The sequence below is a fragment of the Micropterus dolomieu genome, linkage group LG01 (assembly GCF_021292245.1).
Source record: "Micropterus dolomieu isolate WLL.071019.BEF.003 ecotype Adirondacks linkage group LG01, ASM2129224v1, whole genome shotgun sequence".
Taxonomy (NCBI): domain Eukaryota; kingdom Metazoa; phylum Chordata; class Actinopteri; order Centrarchiformes; family Centrarchidae; genus Micropterus; species Micropterus dolomieu.
In genome coordinates this window covers 28,235,510-28,247,524 of record NC_060150.1, presented here as the reverse complement: position 1 = coordinate 28,247,524, position 12,015 = coordinate 28,235,510, and the positions used below count along the sequence as shown (strand labels likewise).

Below are 12,015 nucleotides of genomic sequence, written 5' to 3'. Positions count from 1 at the left end.
ATCAATATTAGATTTCCATCAAATTTCATGTTGAGATTGACCATGAAGCTGGGTCTTCATCCACAGTGGATACCGATAAAGGAGCAGAGGCAGGGGAATAGATTTGTGAGCTTTCTCTACACAACTAGATTGAGTATACAGAGCTTATATGTTATGTATGTGTGGCAAACTCTTCATACTGTATTTAGTATATCACACTTGCAGCAACTTCCAGAGCAGATGATTATTATTAACAAACACGTGTCACTTTGACAGTTCCACAGGCAGCAGCTTTCTCTACTGGCCGTACTGGGGGAATTCAACACAAACTGTATTGCAACAAGGAATTTAAGAAAAAATAAATAAAACAAGGCACAGTGTTTTCAAACCACCCCCCTTTATTCCATTTATGCGGGCATAAGGAGGTCCTCCTTCCTTCTGCTGTCATTACTCGCTGTTCACAAAGATCACAGATGACAGTTAGTTGAATAAGTCTGTTTATAGCATGAGTCAGCGCTGGTGATAATCTGACTGATGTGTTGCCACACTGTGGGGCCAACTGTCCATTCTGTCTATTGAACTACAGATTCCTGTCTGTGCTTTTATCATCTTTAGAGAGGCGTGTGGACTCCAATGACCGAGTGTACTTTGTCAACCAAAACACCAAGACAATGCAGTGAGAAGACCCCTGAACCCAGGAGTGAGCTCAGTGCCACAAAAAACCTGAGCAACTATAGAGATACCTCCTGGTATCCCTGGCTGGTAATAACTGATCTAAAATAAAGTTAAAGGAATGAACTGAAGAAGAAACAACATTCATAGGTATTATTCAGTCCCAGAGATTTTAAAGTATTTTGCTGAATGTGATGGCATTCAGTAGGATGCAGTGTTAAAATTAAATGATATATGTGCCCAGGGGCAACTAGCCAGTTGAAAGGTTACTGAGCATTACCTGGTGATTCACAAACTAGATAAGCAGGGCACAGCTGACCCTGAGTCATACACACATGCACAACACACAATCAAGCTTGTTCACTTACAGAGACACAAACTGCTTTATAGAAATGTCTCAGGAAAGCCACTCAACCCTAACTACTGTCTCTCTCAAGTTTTTGGCGCAAACACATGCATCCCGCATCCTCATATACATACATGTTATTAATATTACAGACACAATCAATCCTGTGGAAAAGTGCTTGTAATCATGCTCAGAACCTACAGGACTAAAGTGAATGCTCTAATAGTTTCCATGTGAGATTAGGGGGAGTAAAGTGAGATTATGGAGCCACTGCCAGCACTGTTTGTATTGGGTTGCGTTCATGCTCCAGTTGACTGATTCATCTGCTTACAGCAATAATTGTTTTGAAGGAAGAGTCAGGTCCTTTTAAATCACGTCTCATGGCATGTACTTTGGAATTGTGGCTAAAGCTGACAGCAGCTTCTAGAGAACAGTATGCTTCTGGATCTTCTGCTTGCTGAACAGTAGATAATATCCTGCTCTATAATCACATTCTAGTTAAGGTATTCAGTATTAGTTCCACTGTAGCGAAATACACAATATTATTAGAGTTGTTCGCAGGTATGCATTTAGTTTCCATTTCATTGTATTCATTATTGGACAGAGTTGAATATCTGTCTGTATATCAAAGATTATGGTACATTTGTTATGACTTTGACCAACTGTGAAGGGCAACAAAAGACAGCAAAATCAACAAGCAATTTAAACTACTCATTTTTCAAACACTCAAACATTTTACATTATTGGATTCCTGTATGAACAGATGTTAACAAACTAACTTTCAACATACTGGATAAGTATTGAATTCAACTGAAAATTCTGATTTCTGATGTGACTTTGTCACTCAGAAAATGATACCGTATAAATCTGCTTTCTGGTTAAATAAGAATGCAATTAAGTACTAGGGAGACTGATATTTAACAAAAACAATTTATTCTTCAACATACATTCATAGTCCATTATCTTCTTCCGTCTATCTCTACAATGACTGAATGTTATTCCACCTTCAGTCTCTTTGGAGTTTGTGCTGGTTTGTAATGGGATACGATCTGAATCAAGATGGACGAGTTGATGATCAAGAAAAGCAATCCCGCAAGCCAGATCAACAAGAAGGTGTTGTAGCCTTCAAACTCCAGGAAGTAGGCTGGGCCCAACCAGATGCCCTGACAGTAGAGAAAAAAAGGTTAGTTATAGTTACTTCATCCAAAGGATCGCAAAACAAGTTCAGTTAGTCTACTGTTTAAATATAAGGTCAACAAAAGACCATTAACAGCACTCAACAGTGACTCAAAGGCTACAATGCATCTACTACTTAACATGCACCATTTTAAATTAGAGCCCGACTGATATATCGGCCGGCCAATATATGTTAGCGGTGAGTCAGTCCTTTGTGATGTTAATTACATAACTTAAAAACATTCATGACTTGCTAACCCTCCTGTTTCTCATGCCCTCTCCTGGCTTCCTCCAGTTTTAGCAAACAGTCATCATTTGTCCCTAGTTAATAACTTCTAAATATTTTTTGAAATCACGTAACATTACAGCAGCTAATGCTGCCCGTTGCTAAATTAGCCACAAAGCTAATGCTGTGTTTATTAGTGGAGGAGCGCTAACGTTAATGAACCGTAAACAAGAGTTTAACCGCCTGTCTACAGTTAGTCAGCGTGTCTGAAATTATTAAACCAGAGCAGACATGTAAATAAACATGAGCTGAACAAGAATCTAACACGGCTTCTTGCCAGACAAGGTTATCTAACGTTTGCTCCTCTTTGTGTGACGCTGTAGATGTGAAACGTAGTCAGAGCCGTCACGGCTCTGGTTATAGTTATAATGTTAGTTAAATGAAATCTCAAAGATGCAAGTCCTCCTTGTAGACAGTCATGTAGTATTAGATGCATTCGTCAGCAAGTCACTGTAACGTTGTCGTAGATGGCATGTTTTAGAGCCAGCTGTTTGCTGAGAGATGGTTTCTCGTAGCTTTGGATATTATTAAAGAGTGCTCGTACAGGGATAAACTAGATGTGAATATGCTACAGTGAATGTAGTTATTAAGGCAGATTATGTGTAAGGAAAAATACTAGTAATATCGGCATCAACCCCCAAAAACCCATTCTATTTTAAATCCTGTATAATTAATACCATTTTGTTATGATATTAACATTTTGTTAACACGGTGCATATCTGAAGTCACTGTAACTCAAAATGTGATCAATTTAATTACCTGTCCAGCAAACCAGAGGAGCAGCAGTCCCACTCCCTGTTTTAGTGACAGACTCAGGTGAGGGATGACCAGAGGAAGAAGACATAGGTACCACAGGAAGTACTATGAAAGGATAACAAGCAACATTTTTAAAGGTTGTGTGACATGTGTGAGCTAAAGCTAGACAATATTATTATACACATGGTATTTTACACTATGTTAAAATTCACCTTATGTGTGGCTGCAGGATAAGCTGGAGGCCAAAACAAATGAACATCTCATGGGTGTGAGTCAGTTCTAATACTCAAAACCAGCTGTCAGAATGTGGGTGGGGTATTCAAATGATGATGTAAACAACATAAATACACTTCTTCTTATTTTGGATCCTATTCAACAAAACTGTTTGTTTTTAGAGCTCTTCTCAATCCTGAAAGTAATTTGGATGATTGACAGGGGAAACTGAAAAAACAGAGGGGTGAAAGAAGGGCGTAATATTCTCTTGAGCTCTTGAATTGCAGATGATAATGCATCATCTAATCTCTACTTAGACTCTGTTTGTTGATGCTGGTTTATGTACCTGTGAAGTGCAGACTTTGTTGAAAGAGACAAAGATGGCGGTGTGCAGGAAACAGCAGAAGGCCAGGTCAGAGTGAAAGGCCCATGATGCTACCAACAGCAGGATGAGCTGTGGCAGGAATGCTGCTAGGCCAAGCCACTGGCTCCACCTGCTGTCTGCACCAATAAAAGACAAAAGAATCTTGACCAGGCTTTAAAAGTGGTCTCCCCTCCTGTAAGTTTAATCAATAAGCACTTCATCGCTGCTGACCAGAAGCAGTGTACTTCTTCACATGAGCTAGAACTTTATGCTGGTCTTTGCTGTGTAGTTCTGTCTGCAGCAAGGTGTCACACTACGAGGCTACAAATGACTGAATGGTTAAATACCTGCTGTGAGGTAGAGCATATAGAAGTATGGAGAGAAGTTGTGTCTGATGTCCCTTCTGGTCAGATGGTACAAGTAGGTTTCATGAAGAAACTCCCAACCATACCTGACGATACAGGAGAGGAGTCACATGATTTGAGCATTTCCGTTCAACATCATTTAACGTTTGTGTGTTTTATCAGGTAAGGGACAACAGAACCAGGACATGTGTGCTGTTTGGGGAAATGTTACTCCATGCTCAAAACTAGCTGTGTAGGGTTAAACAGTAACTGCAAACATCACAGGCAATGAAAACATTTTACTATGTGTTTGTGTTATTTCTTTGTTCACCTCACATGTAATAGAAGAGGGCTGTGAGCATACAGAAAACTCCTCCGGCAACACCTGCAAAAAGGAACAACCTTCGGTTGAGGAAACTTCCCATAAACCCAATGAGCCTCCTCCACCCCTTTTTGTCCTCTTCTGATCTGGTCTCTAGTGTGCGCAGGGTCAGAACGATGGGCAGAGCATATGTAATGGGGTAGATCTTCATATGGACAGACAGACCATACAGTATGGCTGCCCACATCAGACACTGGGCTAGAGGGGAAACAAGTATTAGCAGAGGAGCTGTGTGTGTCTCTAACATTCAATTACAAAATAAGCAAAATACACATTATTTTACAGAAATGTCACAATACACACACACACACAAACAGACCCTTACCTTCCATACACAGTAATGTTCCCAGCACCAGGGCTGCCAAGATTGACTCAGCATTCCCTCGGCTGGATACTCCCATGGGCAGTGGGTTCAGGAGCCACAGAGAACAAACACGACATGCAGTCTGAACATAAATCCCCCCAAAACACAATGTTATTTGCATTACCAAGACACCTTTAAACTCTGCTGATAGAGGATTTCTGGTCAATAAGGAGCAGATTGTCTTAAAACATACCTCAGGGCCCAGACCTCTCAGGCGAAGGATTCTGTAGATGAGCAGACCTGACAGCACATCACAAACAATGAAGAGGATCTTGCCAAACACGTTGCTGAGATAGATGTTAGGGGTGAGCAGCCAGGCAAGGAGAGGGGTGTAGCGGTAGGTTGATCTGTTGTATGGGGACTGCCCCTGTGCAGGATTTTCCCACATTGAAATTATGTCGTACAGTACACAAATATTAGCAACAGTATACTTAAAGTATCAAAAGTAAAAGTACTCACTATGAAGTGTTTTATTATAATATGATTGGGTCATTATTGATGCATTAAAATGCAATGAGTAGTACTTTGGTGTAGCTAGCTGGTCAAGGTGGAGCCAGTTTTGACTGCGTCGTATTGGGTAGTTGTATTAATGCAATGAATAATATTTGATGAATTCATATAGTGGAAATATAGAAGTTTTATTTAAGGTTGCAGTGTTAGTTACCTCAGTTATGAATCTTGCAGCATCTGTGAACACATGGTAGTCAATGTCAGTGTACTTCACCGCCATAGTCCTATCCTGGTAGTCTCCATAAGCGACCAAGGCCAGTCGTATAGCGAAGGAAGCCGTGAAAAGCACATGCTTCTCTGTGAGCTGGGTTATTAGCCTCTCCATCAGCAAACCAAGCAGGGAAAACCAGATTAGCAGGCTACAGTGCGAGCAAGGTTAGCTAGTTTGTCGTCTCTCCGAGTTGGAATACGTTAGCCAAACACTGGCCATCTCAGCTTGCCTTTAACGTACGGAGATGTTTGGTAATAATACCGTCTTGTTTTGTTAATAAGCGATTCGTTTTTGAATATCCATACTTCAAACATGACAGCTAGGAAGTTATCCGGAAGTGCCTTGTCTAACCTTCTCTTCTTTTTGGACTTATGCTCAGGGCACCAACACAGAGATGCATTATCACCACCTACTGGGCTGGAGGAAGACTTTAATTAAATCGTCGCTGTGAAAGATCACTTCTCTCCCTCTGTGTTGTATTTAACACACCATACATGTGGTTTCACTGCTCTGGTATGCAGCAGATGAGGTTATCTGAAAATGATTTGAATATGAAGACTTCTCACAGTGGTATTATTTGAATGAACTGCAAGTAATTTTATTACACGTGGCTGAACCAAATCTGAGAAAATATCAATAAAGACAAATGTCATTTAAAAAAAAGTGACACACAATATTTGCAAACCACACACACTTTTATTCCATGAGAAATAGGATACATAAAAAGGACCAGGTCAAACCTTCATGTAATCTCATGTAGTCTATATTTATTTTATGCATAATGGTACAATTACATATCTGCGCTTTGCTCAGTTACAAATCACTATGGACATATCTATCGGACAATGTGATTTAATCACATTATTCTCTTTGGTTTATTGAATATCTAAAACAAAGAAATATTAAAAATATAGATGTAGCATGTACTGTAGAAAAAAAGTCTTGCAACAGTCACACCTTCGTATGGTATTAAAGTACACTTGATGTCCGTGCTAGTGTTTGAAGAGGCATTATAGACATTCTGATAAAGGTAAACTCTTTCAAAGGGTGTAAGGTATACGATAAGATAAACTAACTAATAAACTCTAATGGTATAGCTAAACTAGGGTGTGAGTGTGCAGCAAACAGGACCATACATGTATTACAGACAAAGTAAACCAGATCCTAAAGATGACATCAGGTGCAAAAGATAAACAGTGCAAAAACCTAATGTTCAGTAAGGCACAGGATAAAATATAGGACGGGAACTCAGAGTGTGATTAGCTATAGGAAACTCTAAAGTAGTGATTCACAACATCTTCCAGTAATACCAAAAAACTTTTAGACTGTTGCAATATATGTATTGTAACCCCCCCCTCTACTTGAGAAACAACACTGCTCTGAACAACGAAGTGTTCACTTGGGGGAGCAGTATCGGCCAGCAAAGAGAATGCTCATGGAGGGGTTATGTCGGATGAAGAAGAGGAAGGGGTGGTCTGCGATGAACCTGGCTGTAGACAAAGCACAGCGCAGCATCATGACAGCAGCAGTGGCAGCTGCAGCCTCAGTTCCCTCCTCGTTGACCTCCACGAAAGCCTTGTGGACGACTTTTGACAGTACTAGGTCATTGGCGGGAGACATGCCTGTCAGCAGAGGAGAAGGAAAGAGAATATTTTAAATAACTATAATGCCTTGTCTCACCCTACATGACAGAAATGTAGAGCACACCAATTTAAGAGAACCTCTGTATTGGACTTGTTGCTCCTTTGAACTGACAGGAGCCAGTTCAGCTTTTGGTCCCTGTTCTTTAAATGATGATGAATATATGTGAAATGTTCCAGACACATGTCCTACCAGAGAAGTCACTCGAAGCCACGTCGAAGGCATCCACCATGCCCATGCTGATCAGGACATTCTTCATGTCATACTTCTCCTCCATCTTGAATCGAGGCAACCCCACCTGGACCTCAATGTTATCCATCATGTCTGGGCGCGTCCACTCCACAAAGTTCTCATAGGTCAGCGTCTTCTCCAGCTGGGGGTGGACACAAAAACAGTTATTAGTTTGTCTGCATCTTGTGCGTTTCTTTATGTATGCCAGTGTGTATGTCTCTGTGTCCTACCTTCTCCAGACCTGTTGTACTGTCCTCGAATTCATTTGGTAGGAAGATGAGCATGCTGAGCTCCTTTCCATTGTACGGCATCTCTAGGATCTGTCCAACAGAACGTTTCAAACATTACAGCAAATATGTTCTGTTTGGTTATTTGTGTGTTTTACCAGGATAGTTTACGTGATTACATGCAACACACACAACTCTTGTAAGGTAGTTCATAGTTATGGTAAAAAAAAAGAAAGAAAAGAAAGCTGGATCAAAACCAAAATCTTATCAAATCTTTGAAATCTAATTAAGTCCCGCTTAACTTCATTATCAAACAATGACTGGTGATGAATAGATGATTGGCTGATTAGTTGCCTGACCAGTTAACAGCTGGTTGACTGACATACCATATTAATCAATTAACTAACTGATTTGCCTGATTACCTGGCAGTTGGCTTCGGAGATGTAGGTGAGAGGGAACTTAGTTTTCTGATACATCATCTTCACTGGCTTAGTGTCATTCTGAAAACAGCAAATAGAAAAAAAACCTGAGCTTGAAGAGAAACTCACCACCAGCTGAAATCTTCCACATCCCCTTGATGCAGTGATACAGAAGTGTACAGCAGGGTGTGTTCAGTAGAATGTGACATCATTGTTGGGGGTGCACAGAGGTGCAACATACTTGACATGGCAGCAAAACACTGATTTTAAGTCTAGTATTAAGTTATTTTAACATATTCAGCATATTTTAAAAGTATCAAAGCTTGCTGTTAATCTTTTTCAATGTTCCTGTTATCTACTTAATCACTTAGTGCACCTCCAATGTTTTGTTGACCAGTTTAAAAGGTAAATCACTTTTTATGAGAAGTCCAATTTCCAATCCTTTTTACTTTGGTGAAGCATTTGTCAATAAACAAAGCAGTATTTATTTTGTGGTACCACTATATAGGTGTGTCTACAGACTAAAACTTACTTAAGCCACAAACATATTCTTACACTTAGTGGTCTGAGAAAAGGTGTCTTCTCTACACCAAGTGGAATCATCATGATTTAGTTTTTAATGGAGCATAGCAAACCATGATTAACACTTGATGTTTAAAAAAAATAATAATAATAATGAAATGCTTCCTCCTTGTCTAGAACAATATTTCATACAAAAGTGTCTGACAAATGACCTTTTATTAAGTCATCAGATTTCACCCTCTTTTGACCACAATTTCCACATTTCCTATGGTCAGATTTGCTGCCATGGCCCTGATGAGGAATCCTTTAATTCACCTGTTTTCACTACTTTCAGTGAAGAAGTCGGAATTCATGGCCTAAATGGTAAATGCTACCGTGCAATAAAGTTTTAAAAACTCTAGTCAGAAAAAAAATATTTACAGACTAACTTGTCAATCAGTGTTAGTCCACTGAATGTTTTCTTTGAGCAGTGTTACCTTGTTGAGTCTAAATGGAGCATCACTTGTGGAACTCTTCTCAAACTGCTTGTTCCAGTTTCCTTTGAAGTAGATGGCATTGACCAGCACCAGCCTGGTCATGCTGTCCACCACACCGTGGCCCAGCACGTCCTTAATTTTACCTGGCAAACCAAATTGATACATATGTGAAACACTGTCACGTCTGAAGTGTTTAAAAGTAGAAAGCTCAGTTTCCCCATTACAGAATTTTGTGAAATCATATTTATTAGACCAGAAAAGTCTTGGAAATAGAACTCAGCCTTTCAAAATTAAATCAATTGTGCACCACCATTTGAAAAACTTTTGAACTCATAGCATTGCAAGGCCATGATAGTTTGCATGTCAATGTGCAATTTTGCCAGTCTGGAAATCCAGCTGTTTCTGCCTACGCAAAAGAGACTGACGCAGGACTGTGATTTACATTAATGTGGTCTTGGTTCTTCAATACATTTCCTTTGAATGAAGGGGGCATGCAGGTCTATTAACATACTAATGCGTGTGTATGATAGTGTGTATGATCCACCTTGTGTCTGCTTCTCCACCCAGCTATTGATGTGGACCCTGGCTGACTCTGAGCTGGTTTTGAAGTCCAAAGGCTCCAGCTCTGCTTTGTAGTGCTTCTTGGTTTTTCCTAAGAAATCCTGGAACCATCAACACATTTACCAGTTCTGATCACACAAAAAAAATAATATATATATACACTTAACTTGGATTTTAAAGTCTTCATAGCCAGAAAAGTATTTTCACAATCACTGCTCTATTTGTTTGAATGCTGGCAACTCCCTTATTCGTTATTTCTTCTTACACAGCTTTTAGATTCCTGTCTGTGCTTCTCATTCACTCCAGCCCGACCACTCATATGCAAACAAAACCACACCTTCTTATGGCAATGCAAACACACATGCTGAAACATACACACACCTCAATAAACTGGTAGGACTGCTCTCCGTACAGCCTGTTAGCAACACTGAGGGCATACGGAGCGCCTGCCTTGTTGAGCTCGCACAGCAGTTGGGCAAAGCTAACGTGAACATCATCCTGTAAATTCTGGGTTTTCAGAGACTGTGGAAAAAGCAGACAAGTGATGTTAGAGACAATGAGCAAGTGACAGACCACTGTATTATAAACAGTGTATTAGATTGACCTGGTTGCCATCTTGCCAATTAAGTGATGAGACTATAGACAACATATGCAAGGTTTTCCTGTTGACTTTGGTTAACTATGCTATGCAGTTACGTACAGTATGTTGTATTGTGTTCGGTAACTACAGTATGCAGTCGCTCAAAAGTAAAGCCTGACATATTTGGCTATAAATCTCTTTTAAATCAATTGGTCATGAAAACAAAAAGTCAAACAGGTCAGCTATTTAAAACGCAAATTAAATCAGCATGGAACCTAGTTTAATACAAATAGATGGGGCCATAATGATCTATTGGGAAGAAATGCACACTTAATGGATAAGGTGATCCTTAAAGTTGAAGGCTTTCAGTAATTAATTATTCTCTACATCCTGTACACACTGTATCCGAGAACAGATTATCTCATTTATATGCCAGCGTTAATGCACAACATCCCAACACAAACTGAAAACATGGCAAAAGTAGAGGGAACACGTTAACACTGACTTTAAAGAACCCATAGAAATGCTGCCCAAGCTTTGACGAGCCTTTCCAGAAATGACACATACACACCATCCCTCCACCATGTTGTTATTTGCATGGTTATCTTCAAAAACACATAAACCATCATCTTCCGCAGACAACGTTTGCTAAATTTGGTAGTAGCCTGCATACAAGAGTGTTATCAATCTCCTAGAATATGGCAATACACACACGGAAACAACTTAATCTGTGTGCACTCCGTTTTCCTAATGCACTTTGTTGTCATAATTTCAAACTTGACGGTTACGTCTAATCACACTGTGGTTTCCAGCAGCTGCTTATTGGAGATAAAAAGCACACCAGAAAGAAACCATAAAAAGAAATGGTCACCAATTCAGGTCAGTACAGCAACAGACGGGAGACCTGCAGAGGGAAAACAAGTGTGAAATTGTCTCAGGAACCACTGGCTCCTTGTTTCCAAGGATCCCCTCACCACATGACACCACCCAGACAGTTAGTAAAATGCCCCTAAGTTAGTTTAGCGCTCCTGTACTGTTGGTTTTGTTACCACCTTCTGCAGATTTGGTGGCAGTCTGGACTGGGCCTGCTGCTGCGTTTGCATGTGGGGTGCTCCTGCATGTCGATGCTTCTCTGCCTTAGTGAAGCTGAGGACCTAGGGGATGGTAGTGTTCACGGTTAAGTTAAACCTCGTGTGTCTCTGGTTGTGTACAGGAAGTTATAATATCATCCTGGCAGTGATGTGCGCCGGGTTGAGTTGTAATCCACAGGCCTCGTACAGTACACCACCCTTAGATTTGGAAGGCTGATCAAAAATTATACCAACAGCTGATCAGAGAGAAGTGAGTAAATCATGTTTTCCTCAATAAAACACCTTTATGCAGTTGTGAGATAAACTTCTCTCCAGCACAAAGATGTTACATATTATCTCAGAATACATGGGGTTAACAAACACACAATATTCACCTGTGAATGTACATAACATTTCCTACACACATTTGCTGAATTATGTTACCTAGAAAGTTGATGAGTGTAATTGCATTGGTATCTTTAGTCATAACTCTCACTTTTGTCTGTCTGTGTGAGGGTGAGCAGAGGTGCTAAAGAGTAACCACACCCGACAATCTTGAAATGGTTTACTCCCCACAGCCTGAGTTCACTTTCAAGTAACTGGAGCAATGTCAGAACTTTACAGAGTCAACCAGTGTGCCTTGGGAAAGGTGCACCAGCTGGCAGAGAGCCAAAAGTGAAGAGA

The 12,015-nt window shown here is 40.2% G+C and overlaps 2 protein-coding genes across 3 annotated transcripts in view; both read right to left on the bottom strand.

The window, feature by feature from the left end:
- Positions 1 to 1,913: 1,913 nt before the first annotated feature.
- Positions 1,914 to 5,962, bottom strand: pigm (phosphatidylinositol glycan anchor biosynthesis, class M). The gene is made up of 8 exons (XM_046065758.1): positions 5,547 to 5,962; positions 5,076 to 5,249; positions 4,844 to 4,964; positions 4,473 to 4,716; positions 4,140 to 4,243; positions 3,775 to 3,929; positions 3,219 to 3,320; positions 1,914 to 2,160 (listed from the first exon to the last, which is right to left on the bottom strand). Exons 1-8 carry the CDS (start codon positions 5,715 to 5,717, stop codon positions 1,993 to 1,995), a joined length of 1,239 nt encoding a protein of 412 aa, XP_045921714.1. The 5' UTR covers positions 5,718 to 5,962; the 3' UTR covers positions 1,914 to 1,992.
- Positions 5,963 to 6,279: 317 nt separating this feature from the next.
- Positions 6,280 to 12,015, bottom strand: part of LOC123979465 (leukocyte elastase inhibitor-like) — a 12,643-nt gene continuing 6,907 nt past the window's right edge. For both annotated transcript variants that reach the window (XM_046063401.1, XM_046063393.1), the window contains exons 3-9: positions 10,063 to 10,203; positions 9,665 to 9,782; positions 9,121 to 9,263; positions 8,126 to 8,203; positions 7,706 to 7,795; positions 7,437 to 7,617; positions 6,280 to 7,225 (exon numbers count right to left, since the gene is read on the bottom strand). In XM_046063401.1, coding sequence (XP_045919357.1) covers positions 6,999 to 7,225; positions 7,437 to 7,617; positions 7,706 to 7,795; positions 8,126 to 8,203; positions 9,121 to 9,263; positions 9,665 to 9,782; positions 10,063 to 10,203 — 978 coding nt within the window. In that variant the 3' untranslated portion in view covers positions 6,280 to 6,998. The remainder of the gene's footprint in view (positions 7,226 to 7,436; positions 7,618 to 7,705; positions 7,796 to 8,125; positions 8,204 to 9,120; positions 9,264 to 9,664; positions 9,783 to 10,062; positions 10,204 to 12,015) is intronic.